Source organism: Acyrthosiphon pisum, chromosome A2, assembly GCF_005508785.2.
Source record: "Acyrthosiphon pisum isolate AL4f chromosome A2, pea_aphid_22Mar2018_4r6ur, whole genome shotgun sequence".
Lineage (NCBI taxonomy): Eukaryota > Metazoa > Arthropoda > Insecta > Hemiptera > Aphididae > Acyrthosiphon > Acyrthosiphon pisum.
In genome coordinates this window covers 96,181,666-96,202,178 of record NC_042495.1, presented here as the reverse complement: position 1 = coordinate 96,202,178, position 20,513 = coordinate 96,181,666, and the positions used below count along the sequence as shown (strand labels likewise).

The window sequence follows — 20,513 nt, the reverse complement described above, 5'->3', positions numbered from 1 at the left end:
AATTGTCGAACGGTCGAACTGCGAATCAAGCGATATGAAACGATACGATGTCTGCAACGAAACTGAAATAGCTAAAATACGTTATGGGAAAAAAAATCCGATAAAACTAATTACCTACCTTTGATAATTTGTTAGATAAGCACGGCATTATTTAACTTAGCCATCAGCTATATATTAATATTATTATGGTTTGCTCGAGTAACTATCGCTGATTATCGATGATATTTTTATAAATAATACATACTAACGTAGTACACTAGTACCTAACGTGTGTAGATAGATAACTGACACTTAACAGTGACCAGTATGTTATAAATGTATAATTTACAACAACGTCCAACAAGAGTTGGGAATTGACGTAAATAATAAAAAAATACCCGTGTTTACAACATTAACCATTATGTATCGCCATTTACGTAAATTACCGGTCATTTACGTAAATTTGTATTGTATAAGGTAATTTTCGACATTGGCCGGGCTTTAACGTAAATATCAAAATTTTCGTCATTGACCGTAACATATATATACGTAGGTATGTATGTATGTATGTATATGTATGTATTTATGTATGCCATATGCGTGTTATTATTTACTTATTATTGATTATTCATTTAATATACCTAATATACTACAGGGTGATCCAACCTTTTGTAGTTGGCGGGATAATTTACACTTTCATAAAAACACTGCGGAGGCCGCCAAAAGAAAATAAATCTCCTACCACGATAATTCGGATTCAATACGTACAAAGCAAGTTGAATTGAATCATCGTTTTCGACGTTACTCATTGCACGTTTATCTACGTAGTAGGTACTATAGGTACGTTTTATAGTAATATTTAGTTTATTCTTAAAAACGTTACTTTATAATTTTAATCTTCAAGGGTAGGGGAGGGGGAAGGCTTTAAGGGTCGCAGCGGCCCCCGGACCTCCCTGATATACTATAGTATTACATGTTATGGAGTTATGCTAAAAAACATACTTTATTATTATTTTAAAAATTGGAATTGTAAATCTTTGAAAAGTTTATAATAATAATATTATCAATTGAACGATAAAGTCAAAACACTGAATTTTTTCTTTTCTTTACCGCATATTATTAATAATATTTTTGCCATAAATACTCACAATATACTGTTTTACGTAGCAAGATGGATTTTTTATATACCTAGCAATATGTCATTATGTCAATTTGTCAATATACCTCCGTCCTATGTATAGATATTGTAATCTGTGGTGACGCTAACCATTTTACACTGCGACACACATTTTCACTCAACCACCCTGCAGCACATGACCCACACCACCCACTCACATATATGACTCATTATTTTTTTGTGCATTAACGAATATTGTTACCTATCGTGTTACGGTAGGGCGTAGGCCACCTTTTAATTCCATTATAAAGTATACCTACCTAGTTAATTCAATTTGTAATTTGTATGCACATTCGTGAATTTAAACGTTATTATCATCAGCTATAGATATAATTATACGTATTTAGTACTATATTTTACCAATACCATCATTACCTATATAACTAAATTATAATTGATAGGTTACCTATATGCCTATATGGTTACCTATATGGGTATATGACGTGTCTGGTATTATAGGCGTTTAGCAAAACAATTTAAACTAAATACATATTTATTTTATTTGAATACAAGTCAGATTAATGTTTTAGTTGGGCGAATATATCATAAATTATAAATACAATAATAACAGCTGGGACTCCCACAGAAAATGAGTTTAGTGGATGCAACATACAAATACAATTTCAACATTACACCCTAACACTAACATAAATTAGCAAGTAGATACCATACCTATACCGAACACTATTGCAATGAGGATAATGAAATATGTAACAACCTTTTAGATATAATTTTGAGAAGGATAAAAACAATTTGTAGAGCAATGGAATTTCTTTTTACGTCCTGTAGGTATAATGATGATAATTTATTTTGTTCAACTATATAAATGTTATAACTTATAACATATTAGATTCATAACATAATATTGTAATAAATTAATATTAAACAATGCGTAGTGATAAACGTCAGGTGCTTAACCCAAAATGATCAATGGTATCTTCAAAATTTCAATTTGGTTTTTATTTACATAAGTACAGTATACATTATACTTATGTATTTAAAATTGCCAAGCTGCTTGGGTGCTTCGCCACATATTTTAAACGGTGCAAAAACATATTAAATTTGTACTTAAAAATTGATTAATTATCAATGGAAAAAGTTTGCACTGAATATTCAGAGATACCTAATTACCTGCAAGTTCTTCCAACTGAACTTGAAGTGGTTGGTAATGTTAAAGCGACTTTAATAATTGCTTTATTTATAGGAGTATAATTTTTGCAAGTTCAAATAAATCAATCAACTGTGAGTTAAGGACGTACTGTTGGTTTGTCCATACGCACAATATTGTATTATACCATGTTACTGCATCAAAGTTTTCAAGAAAAGGTCCATAAATGATAAAATTGATCGATGTTCAGTGTTCACGCTAAAAGGTACCACTATGAAATATAAATATTGAAACTGGATGTGGTTTAAATAAGTACCGGCAAATACACGTTTTATGAAAATGTCTAATTTTTAACCATTTCGGTGTACGTACACGTGCGATACAACCTAACTCAACGGTTTTTTATAAATATTTTGTATAAAAGGTTGTTTCTTTTTAATACAAAATTGACAAAGTTGGAGTGAGTTTAATTTTACGAATAATCGCAACTGTTTACGATATCTTATTACCATGTTAATTTTATACCCAAGAAATCCCCTATATTGCTACATTATTATTTATACACAGAAAATACCTAATTAAACATGAATTTTTATTAAATAACAAAATCTGTAACGAGTTCATTTATATAATAATAAGATTTTCATTACGCTAAACTATTTTTGTTTCGTCTTTTAAGATTTTATCATACGACTATTATAATACGAGTACAATAAAATTAGAGTAAATTACGAATTAAACAAAGAAGTGTTAAAAACAGATTAATCGTAAATTTCAACTTTCTTTAATTTTGTAAATTTAATGGTTCGAAGAAACTTTTTATAGAAAAACTATTATTAAAAAAAAAAAAAAATAGTCTATCTGAATCCATAGAAAAATTAGCTTTGCTTGGTCTATAATTCAGTATAATAAAAAAGGTATAATTTAGTAACGTCTTATCCATGTGAAAATATTTATTTAATCATTGAACATGTATGCATACAAGTATATTTAATTAGGTAAAGAAGTTTAGGCAACTATTTACTGCAACACCTATGGGATATAATAATTTAACTCTGCTACATAAGATGTTACACTAGGTACAACATTATTGTACTAATATGTACATTGCACTCATATGATAGGTACACATAATTTCACACAGTCATAAACATAATATGAACTTACTGCTTACTTGAACTTATTGTGTACACTTTAATGACAAATTTAATCGTAATTAACGAAACTCCTAAAAAAAATACCTACAATTTTAAAGTTTTATTTCTGAAATTAGATAATATAAGACATTGTATTACTCAGCCTTTAATGATTTTTTTTTTATTCGAGGAATTCTTCACATTTTGTTAGCTTAGGGTTTTTGTTGTTATACCATTTATTTTTTGCTGCGATGGGTACTTATCTCACGGCGGTGTTTGCGATGATCGGTGGTGGCTGGTCTATGTATTATACGTCGCCTCTACTCCATCAGTGTTTCCTGGTTTCCTCATCAATTCACCTAGGTGGTTTATTTATCGTTTTGTCATTTCCATTATAAATTAGGCTCTTTAAACAATCTAAACTTGCTACGGTTAAGTCTGGGCGTTGTTCTAATTGGTTTTGGAATTGCAAACACGCGTGTTATTAAATCTGTTAACAAATGTGTTTATTTATTGAGACGCCATCACAATGTGTCACAGTCACGTACTCGCTAGTCACATTCACATGTACCTTTAATATTACCTATACTATAACGCATTCCTAAACGAGTAATAAAACTTTTATTTTAACCATAAAATTATATATTGCCGCGTGGTTTCTAATTTTCTTTACTATAGACGATATTATATTGAAATTTGTTACCAAAAGTAGGAGCACGGGATTTGGTTTAAACAAAATACATTTTAAAACAGAAGTGTCTAAATCGTACGTATTAGCTATTAAACTTTAATTTTTTACATTTTATACAGTTTGGCTGAGTTGGCAAAATGTTGTATAGCAATTGCCAAATTGCTCAATTGCCCTATATTCTACAAACAATTGAAATTTCTATTAGTTTGAAATATTTGAATCATTAAGTACAGCCGTTATCCATATACAGATTATTATAAACAAAAATATAAAATACAACTAAGTGTCTAAGTAGGCATATTAAACAATTATTTTATTTTATTTATTTATTTAGACAGGCTACAGTTTCCCAAATAGTGAAATAAAATAAAGTATAGGTACAGTTGGTAATTGGAACTAAGGCAGTATGCAATTTATGTAAGAGTATAAAGTAGGTACACTGTGCAGTCGTATAGACCATTTAAGTAAGTAAACTGCCTATTTAAATATAAATTAAAAACATAAACAGTTACACATGAAAATATTTCAATATTATACTAATTTACTTATTTCATACATATTTAACAGGGAGCATCAATAGTCAATAAATTTACGACTATATTATAGTTCGTAGACTGAAATGGTACTTAAAAAGTATTTACTATTGTCAACGACTAGAAATTGAAACATATAATTTAGAAAGTAAAATTATTGAACAATAAATAATATGTTCGATATGGAGCTTAAAATAAAGCAGATATATAATTGTATCCTTTTTATTTCCGCAATGATTCCAAGTTTAAAAAATCTAATATAATGGCTTGTATAGGAGAAGCGAGGTTGACATTACTACAATTTATACATGTATACCAAATCTATAGGACGACACTATTCACAAAAAAACATTTTGAATCGACTCAATTATTTATATTATCTATGTATTATAATTAGGTACCAACATTTGTTACCTAATATATAAATCACTAAAATCATTCTATATTTTAATTTTTAATTTCTAGTATTTATCTAAATAGTGTTATCAATGCACAACATTTAATCTTTTAAATCGTTAAATCGTTAACATTTTATTATTTTGTGGCTAAACTTCATTGTTTAAAAAATATTTAGCTTATATAAAAATGTATATTATTAGCCATTAGGTAATATTATTAATTTATAAAATGAAAATATATTATTAGATATTAACGCTAAAATGTATGTACAATGTACCTAAATATTTGAACGTCAGCTTACACGGTCATATTATTACAATACAATTTATTTCATACCTAATGACATGACTAATACATTTTACTTTTAAAGAAAGTTAATTATTGGTAAGTACACATTTATAAGTTAATAAGTAAATTTAATACGATATTATTCAATGGTATAAGATAATTTACGTTTGTTTTGGTATTTACATAAAGTGTAATAAATTAAATTTCAACTTTGGTAATTGTTTTATGTACCTAAGGGATAAGATAATAAAACTGAAATTATTATGTGATACTTTTGGCAAATTATTTTTTTCATATTTTTTCAAGTGATTAAAAAATGTGAAAATTGTTTTACGAAGAAAAGTTTATGAGCAAAAAAACTTTGGATAAATATTGATGTATCGTTCTGACTCCTTGAAATAAATTATAAAAGTACACTTATTTTAATATTCCATTAACTATTTCCTGAGAATTTTAATCTCATAATTGATATTTATGCGTTTTCATTAGGATTTTTTTTTATTTAGGCGTGATGTATTTTTATGTACTTATATTATGTATCTAAAAATCTGTTTGATTTTAATCAGGTTCTTACACAAAATTAAATATATAATATTTATATGTACACAAAGTCACAAACTACAGACCGTGGTTTTAACCACTGGAGATTTTTACCTTCTCTCGTTAAGTATATTTTAGGATATTATAATTTATAATTACCCTCAGTAAAATGACCAGATATGCGAGGTAATAAAAACCTGGGTTAATAATAATTGTGCTTACTATTATTTTGTATTTTATTATTTATAATTTATGTTTTAAAAATGTTATAAAGAAAAATACCGGTTGACAATGATCGAGTGTGTCGGATTAATAAATAAAAAGCTATCGTAGTATGCGCACTATAACACGTAGGTACACAAATTTAAAAAAAATTTGATTTAAATCACTATCGATCACAAAATGCATATTGGTTTGAGGTTTGATCTCGAAAGATTTTCTCTTGGGAATACAATTTCTGACTTAGCAACTTATAATGTCTTATAAACAAAAATTATAATATATTTTGCAAAAAAATTACCTACAGACTAGGTAGCTGTAGTATATTTTTACTCCCCAATGGAAACATAATTTTATCCAGGGTAAAAATGTTTGTTTAAATAGACGGACAGATGCCCAATAAACAACAGTGATATAAAGTATACAGTTGGTAGTATAAAATGTTATATATTTGAGGGTATTTGATTCCTTTTACATCGGATCACGAGGTAGACAATAAATAATAATAATAATAATAATAATAATAATAATAGAGTATAGTAAGACTATGCGTTAGTCTAGCTGCAGCTGTCTAGTTAAGTTTCAACACGTGATCCGGTAAATTATGTATACAGTGTAGATACATAATATTATAAATAATTAACGCACATGTAATTAATTTAAAACCTACTATAAATTAATTATTATAATTACATTTTTGTAAAAGATTATTTCAGCGTGCTCATTTTATTATTAGCTTGCAGTTCGTATAGACTATATATATAGTGAGCCCGACTGGAATCAAATCTAAAGAAGCAATGGCAGTCAACAATAAAGAATACAAAAAGTTTAAGAACATTGTAAGCCGTCAGACTCTAATAGTATAAACGAAAATCAGAAAATCTAATTCACTGGCCGTCCTTATATACTCCATTAGAATAGTTAAAAATATTAAAAATAGAAAATATTCGAGATTACACTTTTTAATGAAATGCTCATTGACGATGACGAAAAAGTCACAATCAGAATCCAATAACGATAGTAAATTATTTCAGTGACATTGACTGCCAAGAGAATTACATAGGTACGTAATGTATATTGTATAAAATATTTTAGTGTACTAGAAATTAGAATAAACTAAATGTGGTACCTGTTTTTTTATTTTTTAAAACCCAACTGCGGTCGCCAATTAGTTATTAATCCCTTTGGACGCTACGCATTTTGCCTATACTAAATAATATTTTAAGAATAATTAATTAAAAATATTTATTACTCATTAGTTGGGAATAGGGATAGAATATTGTATAAGTAGTCAAAAACGTATATAAATAAGCATTAAAATATTTTCTGGAATATTGCGTAATACATGAGATAAAAATATTATACAAAAATGACAAAATAATAAAATATAAACGAAAATGAAAAAACGATCGACTGATGTAGTGACGTGTGTTTCTTTAAGTCCAAGTGTAGGTACTAAAATAAATAATTCCACGAATTGAAAATATATGGATGTTGCTATCGTAAAAAATGCTATAAAAAAGTAGGCAAAAAGTCAATTGAAAACACGACTGTTGGGATATATTTTTAAATAGATAAATAAATTATAAAATAATGGGAGTGACTCAACGGAAAACAAGTCGATATTTGATATTTGACAAAAACAAAACCATAGTTTTCCATCGTATAACTATATTATAATGTGACAATATGACCAATATTAGAAAAAAATTATGTAAACATGAAAAAAAACCGAAGTGTAAAAAATCACAACATTTTTAATTTCTGTTCTTTTCATTCAAAAAACTAATTTTTAGCTTTTTGTGGTATATTTTTTGTTCTTTTCTTAAACGTACAGAAACGATTGCTTATTGTTCATAAGTATTACGGACTACAGTTATTGGCATAAAAAATTAAAAACAAATAAATTCGATTGGCAGAAAATAAAATATTAACACGTATTACGATTTGATATTTTTATATTCTTGCGATATAATATTATTATGTAATTTAATTCGTTTTAGTAACGCATCTACACATAATTTCGTATATATTTGTAATATTTTGTAATCAATAGTTTTATATTGTGTACAAATTGGATTTAGTTTCAATTCCTGGGGTATAGATGGTAAAAAGGTGTTTCAGTCGTTCAGGTAAATTGTATTTAAAAACACTAGGAAATGGAACAGGCTGATCTCCAGGCTGATCTCAACATCTAATACCGTTATAAGTGCACAATATGCATTTTATTTTTAATAAAACATTTTAAGTTAATCAGGAGATTTATTATTACAATTAAATATAAATAAATTGAAAATGCTAAATAAAACTTGATGAAAATTGAAAAATGTGTTTAATATTCATACAAATTTAATTAATTATAATATCTTATTTTGCAATTAATTATTAATAATTATATAATGTATACAAGTCATAAAATCTTATAAAATAAATTAATATTATTTAATACTCATAGACTACGCAAAACGTCTTGTATTTTTCTTATACATAAATATATTATAATATACCTATACCAACGTTAAATATTTCGTAAATTTCGTAACACATTATCAGTTTTACAGTATTTTATTATACAAACAAATCAATTACAGAAAATTTATTATGTATTTGTTATTAAATGTAGGTTCATCGAAAAGCAATATAATTATATTATTTATATATTCGTTCAATGAGCGGATTTTTTTTTTAGGTTTATACTTTTTATTTCAATTTTTATATAATAGTATATACTCGATAAACAAATATAAGATAATAATAAACAGTCACTGGTCGTGCGTACTCTGAGTAGCGTCGTTGCTAAATTAATGTTAACTAATTTTAGGTAGCTAATATTTGATATGTTTTTGTATTTAATAATTATAATTCACAGTTCCTGATACCTAATTTTGAAATTCTATGAAAATATATAATTTGTATTGACTTAATCTGATAATTACATAGTACATACAGGATGATTCACCGAACATGCTCACCCTATTTTATCCTTTAACAATGTATTTATTCAAATTTTAGATCATAATATATTTAATTACTTAGATCGTCAATACCATTAATTTAATCCTGTCTAACCATTATACCTACATAACATATAAAATATATTTAATATTTAGCCTATAGCACTAATTATATTTAGATAATTTTGATAAATTATAAAATGTCTATAGATTAATATTATTTACATTAATTTTCAAATCATTGTAGCACCCGTTGCATGTATCATGCAAAAATATTGACATGGACTAATACTCTTCATACATAAGATTTAAAAACTTAGAAATGAAATACACATCCAAATTTTGATTTTACATTAACATTAAAAAAAAAAATTATCAGCTTAGTAATTTATAATAAAAACGGGCTGTTCTCTTTTAAATGGCATTGGCATTTACAATCTAAGTGTATGTATTTAGAATTTTAAAAAAACCAGAGTTTGAATAAATGCTTAATTAAAGGTAAAAATTGGGGTGAGCAGTCTTGGTGTACCACTCTGTATATAGTAACATAATGATTTTTAATATACAACTTAACGTTTTATTGAATTCCCGTCTATTCTTAAAAATAAATTTATTTTTGGTTATTAACTAGTTTGTACATAAAGTTTTTAGATAAAATTATAAACGATATTAAATAAAAAAAAAATGGTAAACGTACTTAGGTACTAACAAAATTATAGGTATAAAACATATTTTGTAAGCTTATTGGTGGTCGGCCCAAGTGACATGTCTCGGTTGAAAGTCAGAATTTAAAGTCACACGATCATTTAGGACTTTTTGATTTGAACGTCGAAAAAATGACCAACAGCCTAATACAAGTAATGTCTGCATAGTGACTAGAATTATACCGATAGCTAATCCTATAGGCCAAGTAATGCACCATTCATTGTTGCGAATCACTGTAAAAATATAATATAATTAATTGCATATTAGAATTCAATAACCGTTATATACATGGACATTTAAAACTAAATTATAAATATTGGATAGGTAATTTAATGGTTATATAATAATTTTAAAACATAATATTTACAATTTCGTAATAATAAATATTGTGTTGATAAATAAAAAATAAATTTTACTAAGTAGTAGTTTAACCATTACATTAAAGACTAAATATTAATTTGATAATTAATCATTAAAATATGTAAGCTGATAATTATAGGTACTATTTTTTTATAGTTTGATTGTACAATTTATATTTTAATAATAAAAAAGGTTTGTAATAACTATATTACATGGCATAACCCATCAATTTTTGAAGTGAAATACATTTTAAATTTATTATTTAAATGTAGTTGAAACTAATATTTTGATTCATACCTGAAGCTTCCAATCTTCTAGATGATCGATCATTATTATTGTTACTATTACTAATTTGGCTTTGACTGGCTATAATTTCTTCTTGTTCTTCAAGAGATCGTACTACGATTGCGAGTTGTAACGGTACTTCCTTTGTTTTAGTTTCTGAGGTATGAACATCGCGTTTTCGTCGACCATGGGACACTTGTCCGTTTCCACAATCACTCTATACAACAAATTACAAAACAATAAATTATATAACATTTGTTTTAAAACAAATCCAAAAACAAATTTAACTTAATAGTTGAAAAAACAACTTATAAATACTTCAAAATATACTCACTGGCTTACACAGCTGATCACAAAACATCATCATGAGACTAAACCGTAGTACTGGCGACGAAGGAAATCGGAATGCTTTGAATCTTGCGACCATTGAATTTGGAGGTGTCAAATTCAAAACCGGAAATGTCGATGGTTCTGGAGGACATCCTCTCCAATCTAAAAGTAACAAAGAGTCCAGACCATCTCCAGAACTAGCGATCAAGTGGCCGGCCCTTAATTGTGTTGCGTCTGAAACGATTGTTTAAGTATAATTAAGTGTCAATACAATTAAAGCGATAAATACAAATGGCTTACTATATGGTTGATTCACGTCAATCCGGAGTTCCAATTCATCGCCAAGTTTCACTTCAGATACTTGTTTTACGTTTCGTCCCACTTCTAAAATTCTCATCTTAGCGACTTGATTTGCCGAACCAACCAAACCATTCGGATCGTATCCACCGTCGTTGTATATTGTGTTATGTATGCTATTAGATAAATAATAACAATAATAATTTTCATGCTATTTATAATATTTCAAATGTAGTATTTGGATTAATATAAATAGAATACAATTAAAGTAGGTACCTATAAACTAAATACTTTAAAAATTGCTCATTTTCAAAAGTATTTGTTATATAAATTACTTTTTTTTTTATTTGTTTGATAATTTTTTATTAATTTCATACCTACCAATGACCAATCAAAATATAAAATTATAACTAAGCGTATAATGTCCACTGTTTATAATAATGTGTTGGATATTTTAATAAATTATACAAATTATGAAATTATGTAATAAACATAATAGTATAATCTATAGTGCTATAGAAAAAAAACACAAAAAATTCGATTCATAGGTTCTGAAACACAGACATCAAAGAGCGACAATTACTGTTTATATTCGTTACCAATCCTAATAATAAATTAATATGTATATTTTATAAAATCGAGTTTTTAAAATAATAACAATGTTTTCAATATATTTGTTGGTATGTAGTTATTTAAATATTGAACGAAAACTGTTATCCAAAAATTTGAATATATTTTATAGGTAGTACCTACTTTTTTTTCATAAGCTTAATCGAATGTCCATTCTGATTCGTGATGTGATTACCTACATATTATTTTGAAAATCGTTTTAGCTGAGCCTGATATTTGTAAAATTTGCCTAACGTCCACGACGTGTGCTCAACAACACTTTAATATTATGCATACCTCGGTTCTGCCACACCGAATGTAGCGTCTAAAGTGATGTTCTGCGGTCTAGAGGCCAAGAACGACGGTAGGGGACTCGAACCAATAGCACACGACACTTTTGTCACTCGATCGCCGACGGTTTGTATGATCGGGTGGTGTTGTACTACGACAACAGCTGTAGCCAACTTCCTGTTGCTGTTTCCCGATTTAGCCACTAAGACGTCACAGCGATTACGCTGAGTGTTGCTTTCGACGATCGGCAGGGTAATCGTTGTCATATCCGTATGGCGACCGTTAACGCCGCATTCTTCTGGTCTTCCCAGCACAAACATTCGGCCCTTGAAGCCCTGAGATCTCAACGACACTATCATAGAATCATCACTACACGATACGCTTACTGAAATACAATGTACATATAAACATGATTTTTTTTTTTTTTTACTTTAGGTACATATTATCATATATATTATTATCAAGGGGGCAGGCGATGCCGACGATTAGTCCAAAAATGCTTTGAACGAAAAACGTATAAGCAAAACAAAAGTTATATTATAGAATATTCAAAGGAATTAAGGTATATTTAATATAATTATATCAAACTATAGTCATTACTATAGTCATTATGTGTGCGATGCTTAAAATGTAATTGGAAATCTAACAGTATTACTTTTAACGAGTAATTAGTAGGCACGTTTAAATAAATTTTAAGTCAATTAGTTTGGAAAAATAAAATATGTTTGTCTTACAATCAATGCAAGTAATTCTTTCTATATAAGTGGAACATGGCGATGGAATGAGTGGGCCGGCTGTGCTTGTATCGTCACCATGTAAAAGACAAAGAGTGCCACCAAACTCATCTGTAGGACATTTAAAAGTATAACCTCTGCAGCTAAAATATTGTTCAGATTCACATCTCTCCTTGCACTGTATACATAATAAAATTTATTAATTAATATCAAAATCAATTATTTTATTAATTATTATTCACTGTGACTTCGTACTTGTTCAATGTTAATGTTTTCTACTTGTAAGTCAACTTGTTGTAAAGTTCTATCATACACAGGTTCGTGCCAGCACGAACTAATTTGATTTACACCTTAAGTATCATACCATTATTGAATAATTTTAGGTACCATTAGTATAAAACATAAAATAGTGTATATTTTTAAACCTGGCAGTGTATTGGCGCATTCGTTTTCTAAATATTCGACTTGACTTCGACTCGGATTGAACGCTGTGGGTTTGGTCTTGCGGGTTTCGGAGTTCAGAGAACACATCTTTGTCAGTCGAAAGTAGTTCGCCGACTTGCAATCGTTTTGGTCGATGCACAGTTGGGCACATCGCCATTTGTCGCCGACATTGGGCACAACCGAATACTGAAAACCGCTTATTTCGTAGTCCATGGATACCTCGATCGGCCACGCTCTTCGGTTACACGATTCGGGGACTAATGGCAAATTATGACATTATGACGTTGGGTTAGGTTGGCAAATATTTGATCGACCCGGCCGTATAAATATTGGCTAAGCACTTACCACGGAGACATGCTTTCCTAAAAAAGTTAACATTTGGGGTGACGACGATATTGTCGGTGGAACTTCCCATGTTGGGCACCCGGTAACACGACGTCGACGTGTAATCTATTATGAATCCGGCGCAGTCCACAGACTTTCTACATCTGCAGTACAATTCACACAATTATTTACGGATGTCAACAATAAGACGTCGAGAAGGATGAAAACGTTTAAAGTCATACCTAAATTTGAGGTTTTTTTTTAATTACCTGTTGTAACATTCAGCCGTTATGGCGACTCCGGGAGTGCTGGCGTACAATAGGATCGGCTGTACCACAGATCTCGGAGCTGAATTACTATATTTGACGTACGTTACTGGAACGCCATCTGGACAGTCTTGACCTGCAGAAATTATAAAATCAGAATATGTATTATTTTTATTATAACCGATCGATTGAAATGGTTTGTTATCGTAATACGTATTATGTCTAACATTGCAAACAGCATAAATGGGCTATTACACTGTCTACGTATTCCGTGTGAACCCCGCGATGGTCAACCCATTACCACAATTATACATACTAAATAGTTGAAGATATTCAACTATTCTTGCACCGTGGGTTATATAAATGTGTTTATTAATGACCAGTGAAATAGTTATTATTTATACATATACCACACGGTTTATTAGGTATACACTGACGCGGAGGCTGTGTAATAGCCACTTTCGATGATCGATTCAAATCGTTAAGCGAATATTTAGTGTCTGCATGTGAGCGTAATTGGTAATGCAGAAGGGTCTTTAAAAGTTTGACGCTCCTGGTAAAAACAACTTTTGCTCGTCAGCTATTCAAAAACGTGGTCATTGCCTTAGGCGCAACTAGGGTTAAAATTCTAGGGGGGGTAACAAGACTATTTATTTAAAAAACCTACAGGGGGCTTATATCTAAATCAATAATGGATATTTATGGGGCTAAATCTTAGTCAGGGGGCTCTAGCCCCCCCTAGTTGTGCAAATGGTCATTGCTATAATAGATCACTGGATAAAAAATACAAAATGTGTGCAAATTCAAAACTGTGCACATACTCATAGGTTATTTTTAATTTGGCATGTATAACAATAAAAAAACTCTATAAATTAGACACACTAATAAATAGTTGGTATAATATTAGTTAAAATAATTGAATAATGAACAGTTTATACGTATAAAAGTCTGAAACTATGAAAATTAATTTATCCAAGTTATCCTTTTCAACTAGAAAAAGCGAAAGTATACTGAAATGACAGTATACGAAAAACTTAACAATACACTTATTGTAGGCGTGTGGTATAGCTAATTTTGAAGGTCAACTCAATTGTGTATTATTTTCACGTTGTATTATTATATAACACAGGTGGTCTCAGTTGAAAACAATGAATGCTTATTTTATAAAATACCCGTGTCATGATCAATTTTGTGATATAAATATTGTAAGCTCCCGCTGATCGTGGCTGTTTATATATTCAATGTGTCATGTGGAAATTAAATGGCTAATATAATTATTTAATGATTCTCTTTTGAACGTCGTTTTAATTAGGTAGTAAGCAAATTTATTTTGTTGATCTAACATTTTTAAATTTTTAAGTTAATATGATTATTTAATTTAGATTTGAATGTCCTAAAAACTATTAGGAACGAAATCATTCAATATGCTAATAACTAAATTGATATATATATATATATATATAAATACCTAACGGCTAATATATTAATATTATATCAAATAAACGAAAAAAAGGTAAAAAATGTAATTTAATTTAGATAAATAACGCGCTGAGAACATTAAATAAATTAAGAAATACGAATTAATAAAGTTAGTTAATGTACCAAGAGTATAATGAAACTTCGTAGAACTACTAATGTGATAAGCCGAAAATACAACACTGTTGTTATTACAATTTACTAAAAAAGTTTTCGAGTAAAATTCAATTATATATTTTATGATATATATTATGTACGAATGTACGACATAAATTAAAAATGAAATCACTTACTGGAGTTATAACGATAAAAACGAAACGATATCTTTGCTTGGTAGTCGAGTTATTAGATATTCGTTAAAGTAGCTAACCGAAAGTATAGATGCATATAGATGTAGTATTTTACGTACCTAAGCATATAATATGTGAATATTTATCACTTATTATAGTTATTAGTGCAACAGCCTCTAGACATTTGCCTGACACTATTTTTTTTTATTTGTAAACGTATTTGTGTCACATTACAATATATTAAACGTATAACAATTACAGTCATCTGCTGCGTAGGTACTTATTCTGTACAGCAGCTTACAGGTAGTTTATATTTTGTTAAATATTATGTTTAATTTATGATTATTGCAGTAGGACCCAGATTTTAATGTCCAAAAAACTATTAGGAACGAAGACATACAATATTGATTACCTACTAATGTTATGCTAACAACTAAATTGATATATATATATATATGTATATAAATACCTAACGGCTAATATATTAATATATCAAATAAACAAAAAAAGGTCAAAAATGTTTACTGTCAGATACACCGAACGTCCAAACGTCACATCGATCAAAAAAGGAATAGAAACCTATTTTTTAATGTTTTTTTTTTCTCAAAATCTTTACGGAAAACAGAGTATCACTCATAAATTCAATATCATTAATATCTTTATCTTGCAAATCAACCTAAGTGGTGGTGATAACAATCATCACTATAATACGGTGAACACTATAAAATTCACTTACAAATTTGAAATTACGATTTTAAAACAAAACAATAATTACAATTATTGACTATTCTAATCGAATTATTTTTTTGAAAATTCTGTTTAATTTTTAATAAAATATATCACGTCACTACGGGAGTATATTATTATGGTACACTTTAAAGTTTAACCATTATTTTAGAATTTATTAATTATTTGTATCTGCGATCGTGGCTTGTGTCTAAAATGGCCAATCTTAGTTTTTTACGTAGTTAGTTACATTTATTTTTTGTGCTAAAAAAAAGTAATTCTATTAGGTATAGTAACTGAGATAAATGTTGCAAACGCAATCAACTAATATTATTCCTATAATGGTGAATTCAATAATTAAACAGTGAGATTGGTCTCCTTTTAGATCAAAAACAAAATATATCTATTATCTATAGAGTATAGGGTATTAATAATCATGATGATGATAATAATAATAATAATAATAATAATAATGAAATTATTATTATTATTTTGAAGTGCTCAATGAAATATAAAATATAAATCAGAAACAGAACTTTTTAGGAATAGATGTGAGCAAGATTAGTATACGTTAATTATTACGCGTTTAGATATGTTGGTCATGTTTAGGTTATAAATTAATAATATTTATATGGTGTGTAATTTATAGTTATTGTAACACAGTGACGTATTTATCGGTTCCGACAGATTTCGCAAGAACACAAGATTTGTATACAATATATAAAATTATCACGTAGGTACTTACAAGTTTTAATATAAGCATATGATAAACGATAGAAACACAAATGTAATTCTAATCGCTGTCGAAGTTGAAATAAAGAATTTCAAGACCAATAAAAAAGTCGAACAATAGAAAACCAAAATCTATTAACGCGTGTTTTCTTCGGTTGGCCCAGGAACAAAAAATAAAATACAAGTGAACGTCGTGGACCAGATAAAAAGGTATACATTTTCAAATCGAGACGATTTATGTGCACTATATTGTTATAATAATATGGTGTAAGGACATTTTATCAGTCCCGTAACCACGATTAGGTCCCCTTGCCACCTGTGGCTATATGGGCCTGCATTTTATATCGATATTTGTACAATAATATTATATCACCCGGAAAAATGTACCGTACAAAGGAAAAACAAATACTAGTTCGGGAAGAAGTATCTAACTATAAAACATTTTTCGAAACGTTTCTGGTTAGCCAACCGCACTGCGAGTTCACCCCACACCCGGGTCAAGTATTCAAGTGTACCGACCGCATAATGTGAACATTTTGCACAACATTTAACCTGTTTTTAACTTTCAGACGTTCTTAAACATATACCTATCCCATAACAAGTCATGAAACTGGGGTTCGACTTTTATTTTCATTTCGTCACCCGAAACATTTGATCTCCTCAACAAGGTATAAATACGCCCTTAGTATACAATATAACATTAAAGTCAAGTTCTCACTGTACACCGTTTGTCGTGCAGAGTCGAATATATATATATATATATATATATATATAGGACTTGCGATGACTGTTACCAACATTTTGTTACCTGTCATATTATATTCGTATTAAACGTACGGAATACGACACGGTCACACGAGGAATTTGTACCGAAATAAAGTTAATATTATTTGCACCGCCACAGGTAGCCGAAATTAGTGTTTGTAATTTGCACCAATCATTACAAAGTTTGACGTCCTATCCGCCGTAATCGCGTTCCTACACAGTATTACATTTATTAATTTATAACGTTATGGATTGATTATTATAATTCTATACAACCTAATGTATATTAATATATTTTTCATATAATATTATATTGTTATTGTTATTTGGTACCTAGCTTTAAACTTTAAAGTCGACAATACTGACGTACCGTAGAACGGTGAGGTTAGTGAAATAATCCAATATTTGGTAGTCAAGAAACTAAAATGGAATATTTCGTGTTAATTTTAAGTATACTATCTCGAAACGGGTGTAGATACCTTCGTAGTTCGTACTATCGAAAGAATGATGGACTAATATTTATTGAATTTCGGCGGAATTCATAATTTTCAGTACCCGAGAATGTGCAAATTAAATAATATTTTGGAGAAAATCACAAACGCATTTCAAAAACGTTTGTGCTAATTAGCCGTTATCGTGTTGTATAGATATTTTGGGTCGATTTCGGTGCAAATCAACTACAGGCAGGGGTGGACCGGGAATAAAAATTGGCCCGTGGGAAACAGATAATTTGGCCCAATTATAGGCTAATAATAAAATATTTATTATTATCGGTCCAAATTTATTCAAGTCCCCAAATTTTCGAAAGGCCCAGGCACACCCACCACCATAGCCAGTTCGCCCTTGATTACAGGGCTATTTATACATTTCAGTTCAATTTCTATTATACAGGTATATATCATGGGTAGTAGAACATAGGCGACAAGAAGAACGCCGCCGCCCCCGCGGATGTTTAGACTTACCGTGCGCCGGTCGCTGGAACGCCGCGACGTACACGACCAGCAGCAGCAGCGCCCCGCGCGATTCCATGGCGCGGCGGCGTCGACGGTCGGAACACCCGCGTCGATCGCGATCGCGTTACAATTATTATAATCTAATTATATAATTAGGTATTACGATGTCGTCGTGACCGTCGCGCGATAGATTTATATTATAATATTACGATTTTCGGGCGGTACTGACGCGCGTCGTGCTGATGCGGTCGATCTGCAGCTGTCGGACGGATCGTGTCTTAACAAAATTTTATGCTGTCGGCGGACGGTTGCGCGCGCTCGTGTGTTGGCGGCACGCACGTTGGCGATCGTTTAAACGACGGCGTGCTCGTCGGCCGCGGCTACGGCGAATCTACGCGGACCTACGTAGGGCGGACGGGCGGGCGGGGTGGCCTTGCAGCGGGTCACGTGCTCTGTCGTCGACGGCGGCGTTGACGTCACCGCGCACCGCTGCTGCACGTCTCTAATGGTTATAATATTATGATTATTATTATTGTCATTATTGTTACGACTGTTATTATATTGAAGTCGTACCGCCGCCGTCGGTTTTCCGCGATTCTCGGGTGGTAAGAGCACACGACAAACTAAATTATGCGTAGGTACCTAACCTATATATACCACACGTAACCAGCTTGCGCGATCATCTTTTTCTCCATCTTAGTATAATTTAAGTACCCGGTGTATATAATCGGCATGTACTTGAAAAAATTGTGCTCGAGATGGGAACAAGTCTTACTCCTGTACAGATGAGACCCAATATATGAGTACTATCGGTGGCGCCGATCACCCAATTTATCTATGACATACGTATGTCATAAGTAGTACATTTTTTAGATTGGGGGCCACCGTAAGCTACTGCAGGAGATCCCGCTGTGGATCCAGAATTTACATTAAAACGTAAAAATAAATGATTAAACATTGCATCTAATGCTTATATTAAAAAAGAGGAGATGATAGGGGGCCCCTTGACGTACGATGTCGTAGTATGTTTTAAACACTTCGGCGAGTGCTATGCATCCTATTCCCGCGATTACGAGTGCGATTCACAATTTAAGTCAATTTCGTTTAGTATAATATAATATTTTAATTATAATATTTATTACGTTATGACGCATTACACGGGTACCTATTACTTATGTTACTTATACGGAAAACTCAGACCAGTATCCGCTCGTCTGTATTGCTTCATTACTGCGACTATACAAATTTACAATGACTCGGCGGAACAACAAGTATGAAATGCATTTAACGCGATTCAAAAATAATACGATAATTCGATACGAAACGGACGTTACATCGTAACAAGGACACGTACCCCCTCTCTTTTAAGCGAGGTGCATCGTCGAGATGCACACCTGAAAATTTACTCGCATCAGGTGGTTCTGAACGCCCCGGACCAGTCGCCGAACGAAAGATAAGTTTGTCATTCGCATAGATCGCCACAATCGGCCGAGGCAGTAATCCAATAATAGACAAATTTGCTGTACGTCCAGTGGCGTCGTGAACGGGGTTACATTTACGTTGAAGTAAACAAAAATATGGGTGGGTCGGTGGCTAGTGTGTAGACTGTAGATGTATTAGTACTTGGCTGTGGGTCAGTGTCTGATATAAAACAATCGACTTAAAAATTACAACAGCCAAATTATTTTTATAGTATTAATTAATGGGTAAGTGGGTGGATATAGTCAATAGACATAACTATACGTCCACGTCATAATGTATTACATTAAATTATTATATATTTATTATAGAACTGTGGAAGTATATAGGACCAAGTAATTTTTTTCCACGGTCTCGTGAAGTTCGAACCTCCGGGCGTATAATCGCGACGGACAAAATTTAACAATCTACCGTGCTCTGAGA

At 30.4% G+C, this 20,513-nt stretch overlaps 1 protein-coding gene across 1 annotated transcript; it reads right to left on the bottom strand.

Moving 5' to 3' along the window:
- Positions 1-8,918: 8,918 nt before the first annotated feature.
- LOC100573637 lies at positions 8,919-18,974 on the bottom strand. The gene is made up of 11 exons (XM_003245746.4): positions 18,621-18,974; positions 13,673-13,805; positions 13,425-13,567; positions 13,061-13,336; positions 12,891-12,985; positions 12,636-12,813; positions 11,908-12,286; positions 11,005-11,177; positions 10,709-10,938; positions 10,387-10,591; positions 8,919-9,962 (listed from the first exon to the last, which is right to left on the bottom strand). Exons 1-11 carry the CDS (start codon positions 18,685-18,687, stop codon positions 9,766-9,768), a joined length of 2,076 nt encoding a protein of 691 aa, XP_003245794.1. The 5' UTR covers positions 18,688-18,974; the 3' UTR covers positions 8,919-9,765.
- Positions 18,975-20,513: the final 1,539 nt, after the last annotated feature.

Coding starts and splice junctions, on each gene's coding strand:
- LOC100573637 (XM_003245746.4), bottom strand. CDS start 18,687: ATGGAATCGCGCGGGGCGCTGCTGCTGCTGGTCGTGTACGTCGCGGCG. Junction 13,806..18,620: donor GTTCCAGCGACCGGCGCACG/GTAAGTCTAAAC, acceptor TAATTTCTGCAG/GTCAAGACTGTCCAGATGGC. Junction 13,337..13,424: donor TAGGAAAGCATGTCTCCGTG/GTAAGTGCTTAG, acceptor ATTTGCCATTAG/TCCCCGAATCGTGTAACCGA.